Genomic DNA, 26,353 nt, shown 5'->3' with positions numbered 1-26,353 from the left:
CATTTATTTTAATGCTCTGTCTCTAACATCTCCTGTCTGCCATTTTTTATGTATGCTCTCCCAGTTCTCCTGCAGAAAGAAACCAACTGAATGTTATCTTTGTGCACATTACCGCTTATTACTTCCTAAAACTCTTTATGGTATTAAATCCTATGTAGTTTTCTTTTACCGCATTACCGTTAAAAATGCAGATGGGGGTGCCTGGGTGGCTCAGTTGGTTAAGTGTCCGACTTCAGCTCAGGTCATGATCTCACGGTCCGTGAGTTCGAGCCCCATGTCAGGCTTTGTGCTGATGGCTCAGAGCCTGGAGCCTGCTTTGGATTCTGTGTCTCCTTCTCTCTCTGCCCCTCCCCTGCTCATGCTCTGTATCTCTCTGTCTCAAAAATAAATAAAAATATTTTAAAAATTTTAAAAAATGAAGATAGGATAAACACAGCCACTATACTGGGGTTTTTTTGTTTTTATTTTTTATTTTTGGTTTTTTTGTTCCTTGTGTTTTTTTGTGTTTTTGTTTTTGTTTTTGTTTTTTTGCTTTTTTTTACAGCTGACAACAACAGAAGTCCCTGTGAAAATTACTTTTCTTTCAGTTGCTATTTAAAGTTAGCCACCAGTGTATGTTTAAAGCGTTTCCCACACATTCTGCCTGGAGAAAGACAGCTCCCTATCCTGTGTGTGTCATGTCCTGCCAGGTGTGATCGACCGATGGGAACTCATCCAGGCGCAGGCCCTGAGCAAGGAGCTGAGGATGAAGCAGAACCTCCAGAAGTGGCAGCAGTTCAACTCTGACCTGAACAACATCTGGACGTGGCTGGGGGAGACGGAGGAGGAGCTGGAGCGGCTGCAGCACCTGGAGCTCAGCACCGACATCCAGGCGATCGAGCTCCAAATCAAAAAGCTCAAGGTAGCTGCCCTTGGCCTCTCCCAGCGTGGCCAGCCAGAAAGCTGCCACGTGGGACGCCGGGTCCGATGAAGCCACTAGCTCTGGCTGGTCTGCTGTCACCTAGCAGCAGGGGAGCTGTGAACAGAAATGAGCAGGGATGCTCTCCTCTCCCCCAGCATCCCAAGTCAGTATTTATAGAGAAGGTTTGGAAGGGCAGAGAGATGCACCACGTTGCAGAACTAGCCCCCCACCCCCGTAAATAACCATGTATGATCTAATGACTTGGTTCCTAAGAAATGACCAATTAAAAGTTCACGAAACATCCAGGTACCTCTCGGACCTATTTAACCTCTGTCAAAGGAAATACGGAAATGACCAGGTTCCTGCAGGTCTCTCTCTCGAGCTAGAATGGTTTCCTCTCCAAGATCATATCTTTGTGAGTTTGCAGAGACCTAGCGAAATTGTTCGGCATTCTGGAATCAGCAGAACATCTGAAATAGATTATAGTAGTGGCAGAAGGAATTTTCAGTGTAACGAATAAAGCAAAACGAAACCATGGGAGTAATTACAGTAAAACACCTGGCACGGGCATTTGATTTTGGCCTGGACGGGTGCAGTGCCCACGGTAATGTTCTTTAGCTCTGTCTCTAGGTCTTAATGGTCCTCCTTAGCAGAGCTCTTGAAATGCATTAATATGTGGGGACTTTTGCAAGAATACTGTGGATTGAGAGCTCAGTTTCGTTTTAATAGCTCCTTCAGTCCTTTCGTTTTGTTTGGAGAACATCAAGATGTGCTCTTCCTTAGAATGGAGTTACCCAGGCTCTCTAGGCTCAATGATTAAGCGTGCTGCTTTTGTGTCTCACTGGTTTCATGGACGTTATTTCTTTGGGGGCGACGTTTTTGTGGCTTATTTCGGTTGTTGTTTGGTTTAAATTGTCAAACAGAAAAGTTTGTTGCTCAAATGTCTTCATATAGAACAGCTGCTGCACTAACCCCATCAGTTTGCAGATGAAGCATCAGATGGGAGATGTGATTTACATTATCTGGATTATAAAATGCATTTTTCTCTAGAGGACTTAAATTATTTTAGTTCCTCTCTGGGAAAGTGTAAGGCAGTGTGCACTATGACCAAACTCCTTAAAAAGTTGATGAAGCAAATGTTGGCCAGAGTCTGAGACCTGAGTGAGATTAGGGTGGAGAAGTGAGACCTTGAAAGTCAGCTTGTGTGATAAGAAAGAGCCACCCTCTGCCTTCCCAGTCCTTCCCATCTGTTTACTGAGGATGAATCCATGGAATAACCAAGTATCTTTCCACAGTATCTCTTGATCTTATAATATCTCTGTGGCTGAGTCTATATTACTGCATTTTAAGAATCTACTGAAAAATAAAGACAAGCTGGAGACATAACAGAAATGTTGAGGACTTATAAGAAAATGTAGCTGGCGTAGATGTGATTTGCTGACCCTAACTAGTCTGAGGATGTTCAAACAGTACCCAGATACTGAATTATTAATGCATAATCATGTGCTGCATGAGTTCTTAGAAAAGTTGTAGATTTGTGGGAAATGCGTAAAGCAAAAGCAAGTTGCCTAGTTTTCTGTGATCTCAAACTAAATTGGTTAGCTGTTGAAATACCCAGTCCATTCTCTTTGCCGTCACAGGAATGTGGCTTGTGACATAGGCAGGGTTCTCACCCTGTGGGCCACTATCTGTGCCTTTCGAGTCACAACAGCTGGAGGCTAGGGCCTGAGAATCTGCTTTCTTAGCAAGTTTCCTATTTTTTCCTTCTGCACACAACTGTGACTACCACTGGTCTAGTGAAATGGGATTCTCACGCTAGAATATTCCCTGCTGTTGAACTCCTGTGACGTGAGTCGAGTTAATCATTCCCCTTAGTTCATTGCACAGGGTCATTGATGCTTCCTGCAAAGTTACTCTTAATTTTGCTTATTTTACCTGTTTCCTCCACTGTTTTTTAATCTCCATTCCCGAAGCCTATGGCAACCATTCGTAAATACTTCGCGAGTATTCTTAGTAAATTCTTGGTTCATTTATGCATGAAAAACATGGATTTGTGTGTGTGCACATGCATTTTAAATCACATAAATGCTAGTTTACAACACACATTGTTCTGTTTCTGACTCTTTCACTCTACCCCGTATTTTAAGATACATTCAAGTTGTCGAAAGTACATCTAATCCATTTCCTCTGTCGTCCTCAGTGATGTGCACCACTCTATCCTATCTAGCTATTGTGTTAAGGCCGGTTTTAATTAATGGATCTCTTAATTTGAGTGAAGCATTTCCTGAGGACTTAAAATAAGTTTTACTTGTTTTTATTGCCATATTCTTTGTTTGGTTGTTCTCCTTTCTCTTTTTAGGAGCTCCAGAAGGCTGTGGACCACCGCAAAGCCATCATCCTCTCCATCAACCTGTGCAGCCCCGAGTTCACCCAGACTGGCAGTGAGAAAAGCCAGGATCTGCAAGATCGCCTGTCCCAGATGAACGGACGCTGGGACCGCGTGTGCTCGTTGCTGGACGAGTGGCGGGGCCTGCTCCAGGATGCACTGATGCAGTGTCAGGTTCGTGGGGCTTTGGGCGGATTATGCTCCAGAGTCCGTCATTTTCAGTGTGGCTGAGTCTGTGATTTCATTTATCAAGGTCACTTACAGGGATGCAATTATTTCCCAAAGTCACGATTTGAATAAGAGAACTTTGTGCCCAAACTATTCATTACACTGGAGAATTCGTACATCTGAACAGGAGTTCAAGCAGCTGGACCCCATCTTTTACCCAGCTAATGAGATTATTCCCACAAGTTTATCTCAGCCCCAACTCATTCATTCATTCATTCATTCATTCAACACATATTTACTGAGCACATCGGCAGACATTTCCTGAACATGAAAGTGAGCATTACAAATATTTACTTACCCATTCTACCACAATTATTTGATGAGTTCCCACTCTGTGACAGATACTGTGCAGAGCGGTCAGGATACAGCACTGTCTCTACTTTTGTTGGAGAAGACAAACAATAAAAATGCAAATAAATGCTTAATCAAGATGCTTACAGGTGTGGGTGATAAGAGTAACTGAGAAAAGCCACTTTGGGAAAGAGGTAAGGAAATGTCTGAGTCTTGGAGCTGACACAGAAGGGATATTGCCATGAAAGAGACAGAGCCAACGGGATGTCCCAGAAGCAGGAAAGGGCTTAGTGTCTGCAAGGTCAGAAAAGAGGCCAGTGTGATCAAAATGTAGTCAGAGAGGCAGGGAGTGATAAGAAAGATTAGGGACATGGTCAGCAGCCAGATCATGCAGGACCTTGGAGGTCCTGGCCAGGAGTATTTTACATTCTGAGCACAACATAAGCCTTCTTTCCAGGTTTGTATGTGCCCCAAGAAAACCTTGAAAGCAGGTACCCAAGCTGTTGTTTCCCCCTGCTCCCCCGCCTAGTCCAGTGCTGTCCACACAGAAGATCTTCAGTAACTATACATTGAATAAATGAATGAACAAATGGATGAATGAGGGATATAAGGGACTGGATCAAGGCCTTACAAGAGGGGGAGGTTTGAATACAGAGAAGAGAGGGGAACAGAGCTGCTTCCTTCCAAACTGTGCAGTGACCCTAGAAATTGAGTATTTGATGCCAGTTTTTCCTTATGTCTAAATCTCCCTCACATAATAGACTAGATGCTTTTGGTGAGAATGTGAACTTAGATCATTACAACAGCGCCAGTGCCTTCCTCAGAAAGGAGTCGTGTGTAAGATCTTAAACCCAATGTGTCTTTGCCAGTGGTAGCAATTGTAAAGAAGGGAAATTTAAGCTGCGAGGGAAAGAACAATATATTAAGATGGTTTTATACTCCATGTTCCCCCCCCCCCCCATAGGATTTCCATGAAATGAGTCATGGTTTGCTTCTTATGCTGGAGAACATCGACAGAAGGAAAAATGAAGTTGTCCCTATTGATTCTAACCAGGATGCAGAGACACTTCAGGACCATCACAAGCAGCTTATGGTAAGATATGTGGCCTCCTGCAGCCTCTGGTTATTTTTAGCAGCGATCCATGTCATTTACAGAAAAAGAATGTAGGTGATTATATATAATACACACATATAAATATATAAAATATATATAACATATATGTATAACATATATATTGTATATGTGTATTTACCCTTTGCATACCAGTCTCCAACTTCCTCGTTTTTATTCATCATGGTTTCCAATTTACATGAGGCAAACATGCCCATAGGAGATGACATCCACCGTCTTTAGAATCTGCTTCTAAAGTCATTGCTCAATTGCAGAGATCTTAGAAGTTCTTCATCTTAGTAGATTGTTTTTATTAAAAGAGATCTTTGGCACATTATACTTATTTTTAATTTAAACTGTATTTGTGACATCTACGTATAAAGTAAAAGTATATTGGGTGGCTTAAATTTTATTTTTATGGACATTGAAACTATTAAAATAGAAAAAGATGCTTAAGACTTAGAGGAAATTAAGGGTACCAGATTTAACAGTGTCCTTGTCACCAAGTTTTGTGAAAACTAAGACAAGGGAAATATTAAAAGTTATTTTCATCACCTGACAAAAAGAAACCATACCAGTTCTCAAGGAGAAAGGAACTTATTCTAGCACTGAATTCAAAAGGAAATTTGCAGAATCTCTATGTAGATTCTTATACAAAGGACTTTGGACAATATAATGCAAGTGTACTTAAGGGACTTTATAGAAGACAAAGAAGTATATTTAAGTTCCATTAGGAGAAAATGATTTGCATTTCGTAGCTTTCTGTATTTTTAAAATGTTATTTCTGAACATTTAGTACTCACTAACCTAACCAACAGAATTGGTAGCTTTCAATTTAGTACCGCAAATGTCTTAGAAACCAAGAGGAAATAGCTATGCAGTGGCATTTTTACTGACTTTTGACCTGAGACATTAGTTGTAAATGATGAATTACTCATATTTCCTTTAAAAAAAAAAACCCTGAACAAATCCAGAGTATACTTAGACATGTGTATAAAATATTACATTATTAAAAATATTTGTGGGGCACCTGGGTGGCTTGGTTGGTTAAGCGTCTGGCTCTTGGTTTTGGCTCAGGTCATGATCTCACAGTTAATGAATTCAAGCCCCGCATTGGGCTCTCTGTCTCTGCTTGGGACTCTCTCTCTCTCTTCTCTCTGGCCCTCCCCTGCTCTCTTTCTCTCTCTCAAAATAAATAAACAAACTGAAAAAAAATTTTTTTTAATATTTTCTATATTTATATGTTAATATTTCACTGTTTAAAAGAATATCTTATGTCTCATTTGCATGGTACTTTCTATTTTAGGCATTTTCACATTTATTCACCAAGTTGAACCTTCCAATATACTTACTGTGGACCAGGCAGGAAGTAGTATTATCATTTTACCCAATGGGAACACTTGAGATTGGAAAGGTTCAGGGGCCTTATAGACTGTTTTTGGCAGAGGCAGGGTTAGAACCCAGACCCCTTATTCCCGAATCCATGGCTGCTTCATTCTTCCCCGTGTAAGCACAGCATTCAGATACTCAGGTATAATTGTCCACTAGGTTAAACTGATATCATCCCGCCCTTTGGGAATTTCCCCCACTTATGAGAAATTCTTCGTAAAATATTTCTTATCGTATGCATAGCAAATAAGGCATGAGCTATTGGAATCCCAACTCAAAGTGGCCTCACTGCAAGACATGTCTTGCCAACTACTGGTGAATGCTGAAGGCACAGACTGTTTAGAAGCCAAAGAAAAAGTCCATGTGATTGGAAATCGGCTCAAACTTCTCTTGAAGGAGGTCAGCCGACACATCAAGGAGCTGGAGAAGTTATTAGACATGTCAAGCAGTCAGCAGGTAAGCTCTAAGCAGGCATCATCGTGTAGCGTTTCTTACCAAAGAAGCATCATCTTCATCCATTTTTAGAAGGACTTTGAATGTGGTACTTGTCGGAATAGAGTGCCCACTCTCAATCACTGCTCTTACGAGTCCTGTGTCAAAATAAAAGAAAGCGACTCAAACTTTTGTGATAGGACACTGCTTTTGATTCTGTTATATCAAAAAGACCTCTTGTGATTGTTACTGCTAACCCTTCACCATCACTATTGTGGCATTGTATTTTACCTTGTTTAAGAATGCGCATGTTTTCAGTAACACAGCTGTGGCAGATCATAACCAGTCGTCGCATGTGAGTTTTGTGTTTGAACCGTAGAGGCACGAATTCTCCTGGTAGCAGTTAATTCATGGAAAATGTCCTCTGCTCATTTACCTTTTATATATATATTTTTTTCTTAAATCTACTACCTCGTGGTAGTATTACGGGTTTTGAGAAATCCATATGTAGATCCAGAGAGGCTGGGTAAGGCTTCAGACATTCAACTGTGAGATCCTGTTATGAACACACAGACACCCTGCCCTTCTCTAAGCATGCAAAAGCACATGCTACTCTGAATAACAGAGGAGTGCTAGAAATACTACAAAAGCGGGCTCCTGGATGAGTATCTTTTGCTTCTAACTCAAATGAATTGGTTTCTCTCTGGCCTGAGAGGCCCGTAGCTGAAAGACAAGATTCCTTCCCCTCCTTCACTTCCACTCATCCACATCCACGCCGCTGGGAAACAGTAAAGCTACAAGCAACAGAGTAGTAGCAAAACTATACCTATATTTTCCAGCCAGACCAACTTTACAGCCAGGAAAGCCTGATCCCCTAGAAGATTAGGTTCCGTTCTTGTAGTTGTCTGATTCTGTTTTCCCCAAGGAGTGGTTTGGTTTTTGTGGAGGGTGGGTGGGGACGGGCTGGGAAATGCATCGTGTATCACCAGGCCATCACAGCTTTGGAACACAGAGCCATTAAAAGAAACCATTTCCTATGTAGGATTTGTCTTCCTGGTCTTCTGCGGATGAACTGGACACCTCGGGATCTGTGAGTCCTACGTCAGGAAGAAGCACCCCGAACAGACAAAGAACGGTAACTTTCCACTAGTCGTTTTCACTTGGCCCGTGGGAGGGAACACCCGGGAGTGAGAGTGTCTGTACCTACCGCAGGGACCACAGGCTCCCCCCCGGGAAAGCAGGAGTCCCCGTACGGAAGAGGGTTATCACAGTAACACAGAGAAGAGTTGTTTCCTCAGCCAGGCCGCGGGCCCTCCCCACATGCACTCGGGAATGAAAAAGAGCAGTTCTGGTTTTCAAAAAAAAATAGGGCTCAATGTGTGGTTGGTACAGGGAGACAAATTACTTCTCTTGCTCCGAGGGCCATCGCTACAATGGTGTTCCCTTGTTCTTTTGGTGGCTCCTCCCTTCAAACTACCACCACCATAGTCCACCTAAAAAAGTAGGTTCCGTGTAAAGTGGCGCCTCAGCCAGAAGCAGACAAAACTGTGAGTGTCTCATGAGACCATTGAATTTATGAGACAAGCGGAGGTTCTGCTGACTCGCAAGCAAAGAGAGTCCTGAAGGTGGTTCTCCAGGTGTTTGTTGACTGTGCTGCCCCCCAAGAGGCAACAGCTCAAGAAGACTCACCCACAAAGCCTTTCAGGGGCTGCCTCACTGGCATTCTGTGAGGACAAAAAGACGAATCTGGCCCCTGCTCCACTCTATACTTTGATTTCTCTGTGTAATTAGAAGCTTGTTCTGTTTTGTTATTTATTGATTGATTTTTGTCTGGCTTTATGATTATAGTCATTTTTATTCCATCCCATTTTCCTTAGTTTTTAGAAATATGATTTCATTTGTACTTTTTTTTGTTATAAACACTTAAGTTCTATGCTGATAAATGTTATTATTTAGGATTGTTTTTTACGACATTCGCTAGTTTCCTATAGATCCTAGTTTAAGAATGTGAAGGAATACTGGCTTTTCGAGTCAAATTTTAGCCCTTACTTAACCAATCAGGTCTTCTTCCCTCTACAAAGAACAGTCTCCTATTGCCATTGTTATTTTTTAGCTGCCAAGGATTTTAATACGAATTCAGTGTTCTAGAAGATGAAAAAATATGGCGTGGCATGGCATATGGAACTTTATATTTATTGTAAGTAAATACAGAGAGATCCTTGGCTTGTGTAGAGTCATTTGTGTTTCTACCATGCGAAGTGGGGGAAGATATACCCACTGTGGTGGGGACTCCTGAGCCACAATTCATGTTTATTCAGTGACTAATGATAGAGATGTGAATCTGTTTCACTTCTTCAACAGAAGAAAAGCCAGTTTCCTGACTTCATGGGTACTGATCATTTCATTTGATTTGTTTTTCTTTTGCTGCACTTTTAGTTTAATTTTTTTTTTCAGTAGCTTGTCTTTATTTGCCTGGACTGAACATTCTTCTTTCTTTACCCCTGTTCATTGCAAACAGCCACGAGGCAAATGTAGTCTCTCACAGCCTGGACCCTCTGTCAACAGTCCACATAGCAGGTACCTTATTCTCCTGGTTTCCACACTGTTCTAGAACTCCAAGAGGATGATGAAAATTGTCCATGATTTAGGTAGGCCTCTATCTGGTCTTCCTCAGGGTAGTTGAGAAGTTACTTGTTTTGTCCCACACCCTTTCTCTACTAAATTGGGAAAGACTTTTCTAAGTTCAAAGTATAAGTAAAGCTCAGAGCACAAAACATTTGGATCCCGCCAAAATTTTATCTAACTGTACGTAGGCCATCTGGTACTTTTCATCAAATTGTATTCTGCGCTTAAGAATTCCATGCGATGGATGGCATAGCCACCGTTCGATTCATGGCAGACTTTCATCATCCTCTTTATTTCTAGATTTTACAATAAGACAGGTAATAGATCAATGAATTATTTACCATTCACAGAACCCACAGATCTGAATAAAATATACTAACATCCCCAGCTTTTTATTTTATTTTCATGTTTTATCCAGATTGTGGGTTTTGAATTCTCAAAATGGCAAGTCCTAACTTGGTATTATTTAAAACTTATAAGCACCTTCTCTCTTCTGCTTATCCTAAAACGTCTCTTCTGCCAGCACACTCAGTCACTCACCTTCCTGACACTTGGCAAGCTCTTTCACGCTGGAAACGAGGGCAGTCAGTGCCCCTGCCCGGGAACGTCCAGAGAGCCTACTCACAGCTGCCACTCCGCGCTTTACATCTGGCTTCCAACAGTCCATTGTTTCCGCACTTAGCGGTGCTTTGCCTTCTTCGTTGTTGGTGTGATGTCTGTGCTCTCCTGCCCTTTCACTAATCAGTTCATATTCCCTGAGACAACTTTTTTAAAAATGAAAACACTGTCTTTGGAGCTGATTTTTCATTCCAGTCCCAAGCAGTTCACTGCTAAAGTAGTTTGCCCCTCTGGAAACTTCTCACCACCGAGCTGGAATCAAAATTCTTGAAAGGAGGGTGAGGGGTAAGGAAGTGTAGAACTGTAAACAACCCCTGAGTAATAGTTTTAGTTTTCCAGCTGTGTGCTGAAGAGACTGGATATTTTATTTGGTCATTCCTACTCAGCCGAAGCAATGCAGAATGTACTTTGATGTGCTTTCTGGTTTTAAGTCTCCCTTTACTGTACTTTTTCTTTTTTTCATTCCCTTCGGTTTGGTTTGGAGACAGTTTGGGGGGGGGGCGGGGTTTGTCCATAATGAAATACCAATAATGAAATATGAATGGAGAAAAACTCGCAAGGATTTTTGAAGCTAATGATGGACTTCTACCAGTGCCCTGATGTTGTCTTAGTCCCCTACAAGAAAAGCCTATCATCTACTATAGCCAGATCATTGTTTTGTCCATCTTTTCTCCACAAAATGCTGAGGTGCCATGAACAGAGATGGGGACTGTCCCCATAGCAGTCCTTCTAGGATACCAGAGATGAATTCTTTGGCTGACGTACATGATGGTGATGAGAAGGGAAAAGCTCTTATATTATTCTGCGACACCAATGGCAACCGCCTTTTGGTTTCCCGATACCTCATCAGTCTGCTCCCCCAATTTTTTCAGACTGTCGCATAGGTCTTCTGAAAATGTCAAAGGCATCGTTTCTTAGGGCAGCAAGTGTTTCAACACATCTCCTAACAGGGCTTTGCAGCTGGGACAGCCACATTCTCGCTGTGATATCCACAAGGCGCCTTTCAGCTCTGCTCTGTCCAGCGCTGTTTATTAACATCTTTCTGAGCACACGGCACAGTATTTACTTTGCTACTTAGAGGGTCTGGAATACAAGTGATCTACACCTGAATGGCAGACGTCATCAAACACCTTGGCAGACAGGCTGTGGTTGAACATTCTTGGACCTCTTGACTTTTTGGCACTTCTGCTTGGGCGCATCCAACCCCGACAATGGAATGCAGAGTCTGCTGGGAAAGAATTAACTTCACTCATAATCCAGGTTGTCACGGTGTTCCTTTACATTGACACTTGAGTGTACCTTGTGTTTGATCTTGCACTGGTCCAGCAAATTTGAAAGGCTATGGCAGAAGCACAAAGTTTAGAACGTTGACCCCAGCAATCTACAATAGAAAATTTTAGACGTGTTCTTCCTAAGAGACGGAAGAGGTGGAGGTGGAAGAAAGTGGGTATCAGTTTGAAGGAAGGGGTTCTTATATTATTTCTGTTGTTTAAGGGCTGATGTGAATGCAGTCGCTTATCTGCTCTATATGGTTTCAGTTTGATTTTATGGCCACTGTTCTATGTCCTCTTACATAATATTCTAAGCCCACATATAGATTGATGCCATTATTTACTGTACACATACTATGTTTAGACCCTGGGCTTATAAAAGTAATATCGTATGGCTCCTGCCATTAAAAGACCTGCAATGTCTCAGAATCTACAGATTCCCTAAATCAGTTACAAGGAGCTCCTCAAGACTCCTGAAAAATTATAAACAGTTGAAAAATATCATGCGTATATTCACAGTACCTATTCATCATTTTTTAGATTAGAGAGATTTAAGAAGTAATGCTTACGATGGTCCAGCCGGACTGTTTTCCTGCTTTTGACTTAAAATTGTCTAACTCGATCACCAGGAAGTCTTCAAAACTCTACTGTGGATTATTTGAAGTTGACAAATAGAAAGATTTAACTCCAAATTCCAGAAAGACAAAGGAATAATTGCCCTGTAGTCTGGATACAGGGAAGTGATCACCTCATTCCAAAACCTAACCAAAAATTCTAACATGCAAAACTTCCTTGGACACCTTTGGTCTCTAGCGCCTTCTGCACAGAGGACCCAGATGGAATGAGAAGTCATTCCATGAGTCAGTTTCTTATGGAATTTTGCTTCAAGTCTTTTCTGTCAGGCTGGGGACAGACTTACTGGGGACCCGCTTACTCATAGCCTTCAAAGAGCCTCCCTTCTAGGACAGGCTGGCACCACAGCTGAGGACAGTTATGGGATAAGGCTCCAATATGTTTTTCTTTTCTGATATTTTGAGGTATGCATTCCCAGTGTTTCCCAGGAACAAGTCAGCCACTTTGGCAAATGCGTCACATCTTTGAAGGCACTGCTAATGAATCAGGACTATTTTCCTGGGAGAAAAGGCAGAGTACAGCTGATTCCCAATGGTAGGAGTTAGCACACCTTTGCTTCAATAGGATGATAAGATAATAATGATAAATTGTGACACTGATTTAGCACTTAAAGTGTCCTGAGCACTATGCGAAGCGCTGAATATGCATTACCTCATTTAACCCTTACCACACTCCCAGGGCATGGCTATATTCCCAATTGTACAGACAAGGACACTGAGGATTAGAGGCATGGAGATTTAAGATTTGAACCAGGTCTACCTGACTCTGGATCATAGCTCATGAATCACTTCACTCTGCCAAAGGGCTGTTGGTGGGTGGGATCCTTTACACAGCCAGCTCCCAGGCTTGGACTACCACAGCCTGCCTTAAACTGCTTCAGACGAGCCAGTTTGAACAATAAAAAATATTATTTTTTCTTTTTTTTTTTTGAGAAGACGGAAATCCTAAATTGATTCTGGAAATTTGTCTTCTGTGCCACATATGCAGGGAACAAAGATTATTCACACAAGAGCAGGCAGCAAGCTCAGACACAACCTGGGTATCTCCTCAAAATAAATTCCTACTACTATACTGGCAGTGTCAACTAACAAGTAACAAAATGAATTGAGAGTTTCTTTTCGCTTGCCTTTAAATAATTTATGCCCACAAGTAATTCATTTTGTTCTCCTTGATCGTGTAAACTCTTTGAGATGAGTCATCCTTTGTACACGCTGTCAGGACTCTTACGTGCCTTGCTCATACTTGTCTTTTGTGCGGTGTGTTGTTCTATACAGCTTCCTCGGCTACCATCTTCCTTCTGCCACAACTATACGCATTTTGGGAAAGAGATGAAAGCAACTCCTGGACAAGTCTTTACCCCAAAATTTGAATGAGTGAGAAAAATTATAAAATAAATATTTACTTGTAGAGAATAAGCACACTTTGGCTGGACAGAAATACCTCCATCGATTAAGTTCCTTGGATAAGTTTACACATTTCATTTCTTCCTCCTCTATAAACACAGTTTCAGCTGGCATCCATTGATGTAGTAAGGCCATTGGAGAACGATGAGTGACCAATGAGTTGTCTTTGTTCTTTCCCTTGTCAAATTTCCCAAGACTTTTGATGCAGGTGGTCTTAGGTCAATAGATAAATACTAAAAGTGCCCCCGGTACCATTATCCTGTTGGTATCAGAAGCTGTAGCTCAGGCTCGTCCTAAGAAGAGGCAACATTGGGCATGTTGACACCCTGGTAGTTGCCCCCAGTGGGTGGCAGTTTTTCTCAGTAGATAACGTGGACATTTCTAGGAGCAGTCAGCTGCACAGAAGCTTACTAATCACTGTGTGTTCTCTTTGTCCCTATCTCGGCCCATTACGTCTCCCTAGGTTAGCATTTTCAACATTAGAAGGCACACACTAATTACATTTTAATAAGGAATGCTCTGATGCTGTTAAATGTGCCATGTCCTTCAACAGAGCCCGTATTCCAAAGATGATGACCTTTCTAGTTTTTCTCAGGAGTGGACTTGTCAATGGGCAGCCCTTGTTTTGATCGTGATCTTTGGCTTCATTGCTAAAAGAAGATAATAATTGACAAACAGAGGCTATTCACCTCTGTCAGCAAAATTGCATTATCAATTACACGCATAAATGTGTCCATAACTGATGTCCTTAAATGTCTTCTAAAGAAAAAGGCTCAGTTGGAAATCCCCTCACCTTATTTAAATGTTGAATAACGAGGAAATGTGGAGCTGTCTTCTGTCCTCCTGTTGTAACTCACCCAGTGACAGGTGGCAAGTGTTGTTTGTCAGGGCGTATTTTCAGGTCAAGGGAAAGATATATTGAAGGAAAATTCAATCCAGAGTTTGTAGGTAGCTGTCTCATTCTTCTCACGACACTTTAAGGCAAACCATTGAATTCATACACTGTCACAGCCAAAGTGATTTTAGGATATTAATGCACCCTTGTCTTTGCAAATGAGAAACATGAAGACCAGAGAGACTAAACTACTTGCCCAAGGTTGCACAATTGCCTCAAACAAAATGCCCTCGTGTCCATAGACTGACTTGATCTGTGGGGCTTCATGATTAGAGGCATTTGGTTTAGACACGAGGAAATCACTCACTTCCAAATATTATAAGATACAAGTATCGTCTCCTTTGTTTCTACACGTGAGATACCTGTGACATAAATGTGACCTGGACAACTTTCATTCGTGTCACCAAACAACAGAATGTTGCAGAGAATGTGGTTGCCGAGCAGGGACGTGAGAACCCTGGCTTCCTGCTAGAGTTCTTCATTTAATTGTGTGATTTGTGGCCAGTGATTTACCCTATCCATAGAGGCCAAGTTTGGGGAGTTAAAAATCTCAGGGTGGAAATCTCAGTTCTGCCACTTGCTAGCTGTATAACCTTGAGCCAGTTACTTCCTCTCTCTGAGTCTCCTTTCCATCATCTATAAAATGTAGATAACAAGCACACGGAGGAGGACTATAATGGGGATTAAGTGAGAGAATAGGATAAATGCTTAGTGTGTTGCCCAGCAATTAGAAGAGTAAATGTTAACTCTCCTTAGCCACTTATCTACAAAGTTAGAAGGTGGATTAGATATTCTCTAAGGCTTTATTTCACCATGAATATTTTATAATTATGTAGCTTGAGAAGTTTCTATTTTTTCCTTCCATTAATAGCCATATGACATACTTCATTTATGCTCTACTATATTTTCACAAAATGTACAACCTTTCCTATTCAGTTCATTAGGAATAACTCATTGGTCTTAGCATGAGGGCAGTTAATCAGTTTGACCACTAGATGGTGGTTAAACTCTTACGGTCTCTCAGTTGGTAGATTATTTATACTGACCAATTATTAGAAGACGTAAAATGTATAAAATATGGAACTTCCAAGTTGGAAGGCCATCTAACCTAATTTGAAGGGTTTGAAGAAGTTGGCACGTAGAGGTGACATGAGTTGTTCAAGGTCACACAGCCATTAGTTTTCGACTTTGGAAAAGAATACAGTCCCAGTTTGGGCCAATGATTTGTTTTTTCATTACACTGCAAGAACTGTACCAGAAACACAGTATGGTATGTGGCTGCTTGGGGCTTCTGCAGGACTAACCTGTTCGTCTCACACCTGTCTTTGATGGTGTCATAAGAAAGCTTTGAGTACTCCCTCTGTTCCTTTTTTTAGGGGGATTATGTCTGCTTTTTATCTTAACAGTCATTTTCTTTGCGATACCCCTTCTCCCCCACTTATATGAATGTGATGTTTTCAGACATTAATGGCTAACAGGATATAGCTAGAAACACAATGTTTTCTTACGAGAAAAATGTACAGAGTAACCAATATAGTTTTTCCACCTTCATATCTCTCCAGTGGCCTCACATTCAGTGTCCTTACTCTTAGTGATATTATAACCATTAGGGAACTCATACTAGGTATGGAGGAATGTGTCTCATTGGTACATAAATTCTTTCTGCTCCTGCAGTGTTTTGTGTGTGCGTGCATGCATGTGTGTTATGTGTGTATGTACAAATGCCTCTTGTAAATAACATTTCCTTCTATGACTTTTCCACTACTAACCAAACAAGACATCAACAGATGATCACAAAGAGAAAACAGTGTATCCTATAGCCAGGACTTATTTCCATATTCAATATTTTGCCGTCTTTCTTGATTCATACCTAATCTCTAATGCACTATATAAAAGGAGATGGAAAAATGGAAGTAGATAGGCAAACGTGGAACTTTGAGTCTAGAAGGAGCCTTCAAGAAGACAATGTGTTCTGCTCAGAAAATGGTGTCCATTTCCCGAAGTCACAGAGCTAGTGATAGATGGGATCGGCCTAGAATCCATGTCGTTCCACATCAGTGTCCTGTAGACCGACTCTGCTGTCGCCTTGTTCCTACAGCTTTGGAACCCACTTGGGTCAGGGCCAGATGCTGATTCAGTGCAAGATGAAACCAGGGTGTGCTCTAAGATTATTTAAACTTGATGGGTCTCTGCAAGATGGCCGTGGATGTTCTTATCCTTGCTGCATGGATTTTGGCACATCCAGGATGGCTAGATGGGATACTTTGTATGATTCTGACAGCAACTAATTTTGCCTAATGGTGCTACTGATACTGTGAAACCAAAAATGTCCCACATCAGACATCCACATTTGAATTATCCTGGATCTACCTAATCTATGCTGGTAGAATGTGTATAGGGCAGTTATCTTTGTTGAAGGGAAATGTTTCACCAGATTAAGGGGTGGAATTTGAACCCAATGAGCTGCCTTTATTTGACTGACTAAATGTTTATTTTTCATCAGGGAAGTTTCCCAAACACTCTTCATGTGGTGGTGGGAGATCCCCTACCGCAGAAGGCTGCCAGCTAATTGACGGGTTGGGTTGTGTTTGGCATGGTCCTCTAGCTTCCAGGAAGGTGAGGAAGCAAAAAGCAGCCTCCATCCAGCATTTGAGATATTTGAGTTGTTTATGTTGATTCTCCTCTCAGGTCCATAAAAGGTGGCTGCGATTCCTCCCTTTCTGAGCCTCGGCCAGCTCGGTCCGGCCGGGCCTTCTTACTCAGAGTCCTCCGCGCGGCCCTTCCACTCCAGCTTCTCCTGTTGCTCCTCATCGGGCTCGCCTGCCTCGTACCAATGTCAGAGGAAGACTATAGTTGTGCCCTCTCCAACAACTTTGCCCGGTCATTCCACCCCATGCTCAGATACACAAACGGCCCTCCTCCACTCTGAACCAGGCCGATGCCAGCCGCATGTGGAGGATTTGGCCAAAAGCAATCCTACGCTAACCCAAAGAGGACCTGCATCTTGGCGAATGCCCTGGGTGTGGCAGCGTTAGCCCTCCTCTGTAGCCTCTGTGTGCAAATCATGGCTTCGGAGGGGGATGGTAAATAATGACAGGAGGAGAGCAGACACGACAGGTTGGGAAGAAATTTTCTTTGAAACTCTGAGCCTCAGCACTAAAGAGATTAAGGACCTCCATTGTTCTCTGGACGCATGAGTTCTGGGCCACTGGCCCATTCTATGCATACCCAACCCAAGGACTTCACTAGACTGTCCGGGCACCTTTCCCACGGTGCTGCTCCATCCATTTGGTAAAGGACTCTTCCAGAATGCCATGTTGGCATCGAACAATCTACCAACCAATCAGTGCTGCAGAGATTTTAGAACCTTGTAACATACAATTTTTAAGAGCTTATATGCCACCTTTCTTTTTACCTTGTTTTCCTTTGGGGCATGATGTTCTAACCTTTGCTTTAGAAGCACAAGCTGTAAATCTAAAAGGCACTTTTTTAAAGGTATAAAGAAAAACTGGATGTAATAAATAAGATCATGGAAGGCTTTATGTGAAAAAAAAGTTGAATGTTATAGTTAAAAAAAAGATATTTATGTATGTACAGTTTGCTAAAGCCAAGTTTTGTTTGTATTGATTTCTTTGCATTTATTATAGATACTATAAAATATTTTGTCTGTGCTTTTTTTCTTCCCCTTAAACAAATGACTCTACATTTGCCTATTAGGCAGACCCTTATCAGAATGTAACCTAAATGATCGTTTTTGCAGAATGAGTGAAACTGAAACATAAGTATATGTTAAGAGGATGATTACAGGTAGTGCACATTTAGACGTAAAGGATTCTGGATGCTTCCTTTCACCCTCCTTTCCCATAGCTAGTGGTATCTCCTGACCTCTTACTCCCCAACACCTTTCACAGCCCCCTTTCTTCTCTATCCCCTTTGCCCAGTTGGAAGAAACCCCATTTAATCTCCTGACTGAGACCCTGTCTCCACTCCATCCTAAGGATCCACAATAGCCATGTGGATTTTCCTAAAGCATTCTTGTTCATGTCCCTACTGTATCCAAAGCCTATTGCTTTTTGTTGTCTACCAGAAGAAATACGGTTTTCATCCATCATTCAATTCCACATACAGTAAGATTTTACTCTGCCCTTCTGATCTTGCCAAGCCTTGGCCCTCGTGGAATTGTTTGGTGCCCATGGTGTTTTAATCCATCCTTGGATAATTGGAAGAGGAAGGTTTATGTAAAGCCCAGGTCTCCGGCTCCTCCTGAAAATGGAAAGCTCCGATGTATTTAGGTGCATATTCCTGCGTGACAATAATTGCCGGGGTGATGTGGTTTCTGTCCCCTGAAGAACAGGAAGAGACCGCTTCTACATTCGCTCTTCTACCCTCTCAACTCCTGTCACCACTTTTACCGGTCTAACTCCTGTAGGTATTTCGTTTATAAATCCTGCTCGCTGTGGACAATTTCAACAAAGCGGAGGTACTCAAAATTGCCTGAAACTGCCTGCTGCGGTTTCCATGATATCTGTAGCCTGAATGCCATCTCAGCTCGGGTTCCTGAGGTTTACTAGGTTTCCCAATTCCTGGGATCACTGCAGACCTTCTCATCCTATCCCTGGGGGTACCACCTGGGCGCTTGCCTGAGGTGAGTGTAGCTCTACTGACTGTTGAAAAGCACAGCCTTGTACTGTCTTACCTCCACAGTTTTCTTCTCACTGCTCCATGTCTCCTCTCTCCCAAGACTCACCTCACAAGCCACCATCAGGAAGACTTTCCTGATCGCTGTTGGACTATCTTTAAGACTTCCTTCTACTGACCTTTCCTCACGTGGCTGTTCTGCTTTCTACTGTCAGGTTATTCCTGTCTCATTCCCCATGAAACCCCGCTCAGGGATCAGATCGGAGTTGCGTTGTTCTTTTTTAAGGAAGAGAAACCTGTGCCGAAGCCTCCCATCTTCCTGCTTCTGGAAAGGCAGTGAGCAGTGGCTGAGATTGGAGTTGCGGGCAGCCTCACCTGAGATTGGGCCTCGGTCCTCCCTCGCTTCCCTGCCACTCCTGCTCCGAAATCCAAGAAGTGGTGGGCTGGCCTCAGGAGCAGTCCAGCCCTTCCAGACACACACGTTGCCCCTGTTAGGGAAATCGCCACACAAGGAGGCATTAGTCATGGAAAAAACCCAGCATCACGAGACTGCAGAGCCGTCCCTTCTCCACATTATGATTCACTGACTCACTAGGCATCTCCCATCACTGAAGACAAGTGTTCATGTGGCTGAGAAAAAAGTCCGGTTTTAAGAAAAATCTTGAGTGTCGTCTTTTTGTGCCTTTCTAAAAACCACCGTGGCACACACAGGGTTGCATGACTCGTGTTCCTATTAAACTTTAGAAGACTGAGACAATCCAGCATCGGAACAGAAGAAAGTGGAAAGTTCTGGCGAATGTTAGCATTGAAGAAGCCACGAGGTCATGGCTTCCCCCAGGTGGTGATATGACTGGTCTAGTGAGGACCACGCCAGCCACAGTCGGGTACCTCTGCCTGGAGCCCTCACTCCTACCTACCTTTTGAGGAAGGGGACGCCGGACAGCATTAGGAGCACCCTTACCTGTGCCCCCAGCTATCCTGTTAACAGAGACAGAGAACATGTTCAGCAAAGGCTTCGGGGACAAGATGAGGCTTTTAAAAGAATATACAGGGGGTTGAAGGGCCCTGATTCCTGGAGTAAGGACTGTCAGGAGCCCTGCTGTGGCCTGGAGGTAGCGGGTGATCCTGAGGGTAGTGAGTGAGGAAGAGAGGCCATCAGCTGACCAGGAATATAGAGTTAATTACATTTGGATCATGAGATTTGCACAAGCAAACAGAAAATGTTAGAAATGGTGAGGAAAGAGAAAGTCCAGATCTAACATGGAGAAACAAAGGTTTGGAAAAATAAAAGCAGTGACTTAACAGGAAACCCAGGGAAGAGTGAAAGCTTTTCTGGAAAACTGCCCCTGGGGAGCAGGAATGTTGCTGCCTGGAAAATGGGGTGGCAGCCGCTTCCCTTGTTTTTGGAAGAAGAGAGAAGAGATACCTTCAAAAGGCTTGGGTGAGAAATTCAGCAAGCTGAGGTCTGAGATTTCCTGTACAAAAAGGAAAAGATCTTCCTGTAAAAAAAAAAAAAAAAAAAAAGCCTATTCCCTGGGGCCAGTTATTAAGAAACTAAAGCTACAGAATTTTATTGACAAGCCACAGAAGAGACCATAAAGCAAAAAAAAGGTGAGGCGAGTTGATGTATGAAAACTGATCACGGCCAGAAACACAGGGTCTCCAGGAGCTGGTGTGGATGGGCCCAAGACCAGTCCTAATAATTGGGATCTCTGCCCCCGCCCCCACCCCCAGCGTCACCCGCTAGTCCAGCATCACCAATGTGTCCTCGGGGAACTGTGTGGCAATGTGAGTCTTAGAGCATGTGCTGAATAGGTTCCAAAACTCCAGGCAGAGGAACATCCCCTCATATCATGGTGTTTATCAAATGTTCACAACGGTGTATGACCTGCCTCAGACCTCGGGAGGCCAGTCTCAGCCAGGACCCCGTCACTTCTTGTTTAATTACCCATTGAGGCAACCCTTACAGTGCCTTTGACATACAGAAGAACCTGTACTTTCCTCCACCGGTTATATCCCGAAACTTGGGGTGAGCGCAACTGAGGAGGCTAGAAGGGAACCTGATAGAAATGATATCTGACTTAGGGGAGAAGAAGGAGATTAAGTCTGTTAGATCCGTCTTAATTTTCTGTCAACAAATGTCTTCTCCCTTTAACTTCTTTGTCACCTGATTTCTGTTGCAGTGGGGTGCGTTTCTGAAGAGCCTGAATGTTAGTCTGTGGAAACGGAGACAGGTGCAGTGATGTACGAGCCTGAAGGCCATTTCCAGCTTTGTCACGTGCAGCACCAAGTTCGGGCGATGCGAAGGGGCATTTCACCAGGAGTGGTCATTTACATTTTAGATTTAATAATACGCTGTGATAATAGACTGGTTGTCAGACCTAAATTAATCCAGAGACGATGAAACTTAAAAGGAATGGCTTCTATTTTTCAGTTCCTGGCTTCTCACTAACCTCTCGCCCAGAGTTTAAAATATCTGCCGGGAATCCATTAGGGAATGCCACAGGGGATCCTGAAATTTGGGAAGAATCCTCCTTCAGAGGAGCAAGTGGAAGAACTGGGTGAGTGGGAGGCACTTGCTGGCCCTGAGCGGGACGTTGGGCAAAGGCAGGCGCTGGAAGAATTCATTTGAACTGTGTTGAGGAAGGCGCATCTTGGAAGGCTAGAGAAGTCAGACAGTTGAGAATTTCTAATAAAAACAAGGCGGGATGCGTGACACCATGGCACACACCGAACAACGAGGGACATTTCAGCTGGGGAGCTGAGGAAGCCGGTTGGGATGTGGACATCATCTTTCCAAAATATGAAGGCCCCGCAAAATAAGTCAGCCTTGCAATTTTGTTTTTAACCTGTGACCTGATACGGGAGCAGGAACTGACTTTGAAAACCGCGATTATCAGAAGAAGGTCCTTGGTCGGCTGTGCCACACCTTGACTGCGTTGATGCCACGGGTCTCCCTGCTGAATCGTAGTTTCAGGGCCTCACAGGTGCACCTGCCAAGCCCAGGTCCAAATCCTGCTGGGCACATCCTTGAGGCATTCGCTGGGCTCAGAAGATAAAGCTGCCGAGCGGACGACACCATGGACAGTTCCAAGCAGTCACCCCAACATGGCTTACCTCCTGTCCCCGCCACACCCCTCTGTGGAATTTACAGGGATGCCTTCCGCTATAAACCAGCCTGCCCAGTGGGCTCCAAGTGCGGCTCGGATCCACAGCATCAGTGCCGCCTGGGAACTTGTTAGCGAGGCACCACTTTGGGCTCTAGGCCACCATCTGCCCCAGATTTCTCCATCTTGGGACCGGTCAACTCTCCCTCGCTGGCCACGTGGCAAGTGTCGTAAGCGATTGATTTCCACATCCTCCCTCACAGACGTGTGATGCTGCGTCCTCAAATGATAGGTATCCATATAAATCTGGAGTTTTGTTCTGGACTGTATCCTATGCTACTGATCTATCTTTCCATTGCTGTCTTAATTATAGCAGTATATAGCAAAACTGATTTCAAAGATCATGTATATATATCTATAAATATCTATAAATATATAATCCAGATATAAATGTAATAATTATAAATGTAATAATATATATAAGTGTAATATATATAATATAGATATATGGTAAATAAATAGTATAAATATGACTCTTAATATACGATTAATATACCAGCATAGTGTGTCACATACTTTGTTACAAGTTTTAATACATCTTAGGACAAACCCCATTTCTTTCTCTTTTTTAATTATTTTTTTTTCCAAGAGAGAGTAGGAGCAAGCCGGAGAAGGGCAAAGGGAGAGAGAGAACCCCAAACAGGAGGGTCCCGCCAACGTAGGGCTCAGTCCCACAACCATGAGAGCATGACCTGAGCTGAAATCCAGAGTCAGATGCTTAACTGACTGAGCCACCCAGGCCCCCCTCTTTCTGTTTTTCATATGTGTCTATTTTAAAGTCTAATTGTTTTTTAAAAAATCAACCATTTGAATTCCAAAAGTCTCTCTTGTTTTCTTTTTTTTGTTTGTTTGTTTAATGTCTTATGTATTTATTTATTTATTCTGCGAAAGGGCAGAGCAAGCAGGGGTGGGGCAGAGAGAACAGGAGAGAGAATCCCAAGTAGGCTTTGCACTGTCAGCACAGAGCCCAATGTGAGGCTCCCTCACAAACCATGAGATCATGACTTGAGCTGAAATCAGAGTCGGAGGCTTACTTGACTGAGCCACCCAGGTGCCCGTCTCTTGTTTTCTAAAGAAAAATGAACATTTTCTGATTTCCTTCTCACTCATCTCCCAATTTGATGTTACTTTTTTTTTTTCAAGTTTATTTATCCACTTAGAGAGAGAGAGAGAGAGATGGAGAGAGCACAAGTCGGAGAGGGGCAGAGAGAGAGAGCAGGAGAGAGAATCCCAAGCAGGCTTTGCACCATCAGTGCAAAGCCCGATGTGAGGCTCAAATTCATGAACCGTGAGATCGTGATCTGAGCTGAAGTCAGACACTTAACCGACTGAGCCACCCAGGCGCCCTTGATGTTTCTCTGCTGTTCTCATTTCTTTATTCAAATGGTGTACACATTTATGTTTATTATTCTGTGACTTGCATTTTTAACAGTATTCCGCAGACATCAGTACATGTGTGTTCACTTCAGCGGACATCTCAGTATCTTCCTTTAACGGTTGTTTCCTTCCAGGTTTTTGCTGTCAATGCCGCAGGAAGCATGCGTGCGTGTATTTGCACGCAAATCCTTGTGTAGCACTGCTATCTTTTCCCTAAGGTGCATTATTCTAGGTATAATTACTGAATCAGAAAGTTATGTACATTCTACATTTTATTCAATCTGCCAGATTATTTTCTGAAAAGCTGTAGTGATTTACAATCTCCCCCACAGTGAGGGAGAGAACCCTTTCCTCAGAACCGTCCCCCCTAAATCCAGAGCAATGATTTCCAAATTATGGGAATTATTCCCAAGTTATTAATGTCCAAATTCTGCACATGAGTATCTCTCAGGGAACCGACAAAAATGTAGAACCCCATGCCTCACATTAAAGCGATTAAATCATGGCTTCTGAGGATCAGTATTTGTTTGAAGCTTTCTGGTGATTCCCGTGTGTTAGGTAAGTTTGGAAGAGCTGGACAAGATGTTATCATTTTTCTAAAATATTGCCTGAGGGGAATAGTACTCAGTGTTTTTAAATTTTACATTTCTGGGGTACCTGGGTAGCTCAGTTAAGCATCTGTCTCTTGATTTCAGCTCAGGTCATTATCTCACGGTTTGTGAGATCAAGCTCTGAGTTGGGCTCTGCACTGACAGTCAGGAGCCTCCTTGGGATTCTCTCTCCCTCTCTCTGCCCTTCCTCCACTCTCTCTCCCTCAAAAATGAATATTTTTTTTAAAAATTTTTGAATAAATAAAATCTGCATTTCTACGACCCACTTATATGATACTTCCATCTGTATAACCTCTGTGTTTTATTTAAATGTCTGGTGTAGTCTCTATTTTTCTTTTTTTTCTTAACTTTTTTTGTATATTTTCCGAGGAACACTTTGTATATTAGAAAAATTAACCCTGTATATCATTTGTCTTGATTTTATGTAGCTCCTTTCGTTACACAGAAAGTTTTCATTTTTACATCATCAAATCTGACAGGTTCTTTTTCCTTTATAGAATCTGGATAGTCTATATATTTTTAAACTGTTTTTAATATTTATTTATTTTTGAGAGAGAAGGAGAAAGCAGGAGTGGGAGAGGGGCAGAGAGAGAGGGACACACAGAATTCAAAGCAGGCCTTCGGCTGTGAGCTGTCAGCACAGAACCCGATGCGGGGCTTGAACCCATGAACCGAAAGATCATGACCTGAGCCGAAGTCAGACGCCTAACCAACTGAGCCACCCAGGTGCCCCTGGATAGTCTATATTAAGTCCTTTTCCCCTCCAAGATTATGAAAATAATTTCTTGTATTTTCTTCTAGTAAGTTTATAACCTATCTGGAGACATTTTTTGTAGTTGCTGTGATATAATACACTACTTTGTCAATTTCCAAATAAATAGACAATTGTCCCAATGCCTGTAAGGAACAAAAGGACATGCCTCCTTTTATCACTAGCTTTTAGCAACCTAAAAGTCAGTATGGGGCTTCTTGAATAATTACAGTGCATACCTACTGTTTACTATGATGCAACTATTTTTTAAATGAGACTATATTGAGGAAGATGTTAAATTTTTTAAAAAAGATATGGAATAGTTTCTATACTACGCTCCCATTTTTATAGAAATAAAATCCATTAATTGCATAAGGCAAGGAAAAAATTTAGAAAGACATACGAAATTCAAGGCTTAACATTATGAATAGAATCATCAGGGGAAGAAATAATTTTAAACACATTATTTAAATCGTGACAAAGAGCATGATTTGTTTTTGAGATCCTAATTGCTGTAATAATAATGATAATTTTTAAATGAAAGAAAATGGTACTTCTGTTCTTGCATGAGAGACATTTGATTTTCTTTTTAATTGAAGAAAAAAACAATTTTGGTATGCTCAAAATAGGTGGTGAGGGGTCATTTATTAAAAGTGGCATCTGAATGGCTGACCCCGCTCTGGGTGGTCATCCTGAATTTATTGTTGGTTCCAGTTCCAGTGTGTAGGAGCAAAAGTGGGCAAGCCCCCGTTTTCAGACAAGGAGGTTCCCTGACCAGGGTACTGGGTGAGTCCTGGAGAAGAGCTTTCCTGAGAGAGATGTCCGCCCAGTGAGACTCGTTTGTTCAAGAAAAACCTCAGCTTCCTAAGCTATCACCTCCTCCAGAAATCACTGCTTGCAAGTGAGCCCAGGCCTGATCCCCGCAAGTGGTGGGGGTGGGGCGGGGACAGCCCCTCAGAAGGCCCCAGGTGCCACTGATTCACCTGCTGGACTTTTTCCTTTCTCCTCCTCAACAGCCTCCTTTAATATTCTGCCTCCTCAAGACGGGCTTTGGGTGGGGCTCAGCCCCTCTCCTCCACCATCTTCACGGAGTCTGATGATCAGAACGACAGGGGAGCGAAGGACCTGGAAGTTTATAAAGTCCTTTTTGTCCAAGTCTTACTAAGGAGGCTCCACCTACAGCAGAGACTCCGGAGGCAAAGTACCTGTGCTCAGCCCTGTAGCTGGGCCACTTCCTGGCTGTGCAACCTGAGCAAGTGACTTAACCTTTCTGTTCTTCAGTTTCCTCCTGAGGCATAATAATCCCTGCTGCAGAAGCGTGTTCTGTGCGTGCTGTCTGGTGCATGGCAAGTACTGAGGGACGGTAATGCTGCCCAGTTGATGATTGTTTCCTCTAGTTTCTAGTTGATTCCAGAAATAGCGATGGGGAAGGGTTTGCAGATCTTCTCCCTCTTGTTTTTAAGCTTTTCTGGGAGGAAAAAGGCTCATAGAATTTTGAAAGCCCTATCAGAATCTCTGGAATGAGCCAGAGGGAATAGAGGACCCTCTCCTGATGTGTGCGTTTCCAGGTCCTCCCGCTGCCCTTTCCAGGTGGGATTCCCTCAGGAATCACCTCCCCGGACTCTT

General features: G+C 42.7%; 1 protein-coding gene across 18 annotated transcripts in view; it reads left to right on the top strand.

Moving 5' to 3' along the window:
• SYNE1 (spectrin repeat containing nuclear envelope protein 1) overlaps positions 1 to 17,843 on the top strand; it is a 472,738-nt gene extending 454,895 nt beyond the window's left edge. For 16 of the 18 annotated variants that reach the window (XM_047860298.1, XM_047860302.1, XM_047860305.1 and 13 more), the window contains 7 exons: positions 690 to 901; positions 3,261 to 3,461; positions 4,771 to 4,899; positions 6,550 to 6,762; positions 7,781 to 7,873; positions 9,257 to 9,315; positions 16,872 to 17,843. In XM_047860298.1, coding sequence (XP_047716254.1) covers positions 690 to 901; positions 3,261 to 3,461; positions 4,771 to 4,899; positions 6,550 to 6,762; positions 7,781 to 7,873; positions 9,257 to 9,315; positions 16,872 to 17,112 — 1,148 coding nt within the window. In that variant the 3' untranslated portion in view covers positions 17,113 to 17,843. The remainder of the gene's footprint in view (positions 1 to 689; positions 902 to 3,260; positions 3,462 to 4,770; positions 4,900 to 6,549; positions 6,763 to 7,780; positions 7,874 to 9,256; positions 9,316 to 16,871) is intronic. The other 2 variants (XM_047860308.1, XM_047860307.1) reach the window with 1 other exon arrangement.
• The last annotated feature ends 8,510 nt before the right edge of the window (positions 17,844 to 26,353 follow it).

Source organism: Prionailurus viverrinus, chromosome B2, assembly GCF_022837055.1.
Source record: "Prionailurus viverrinus isolate Anna chromosome B2, UM_Priviv_1.0, whole genome shotgun sequence".
Classification (NCBI taxonomy): domain Eukaryota; kingdom Metazoa; phylum Chordata; class Mammalia; order Carnivora; family Felidae; genus Prionailurus; species Prionailurus viverrinus.
Note: the sequence above shows the minus strand (reverse complement) of the source record. Positions and strands in the feature narration are given on the sequence as shown.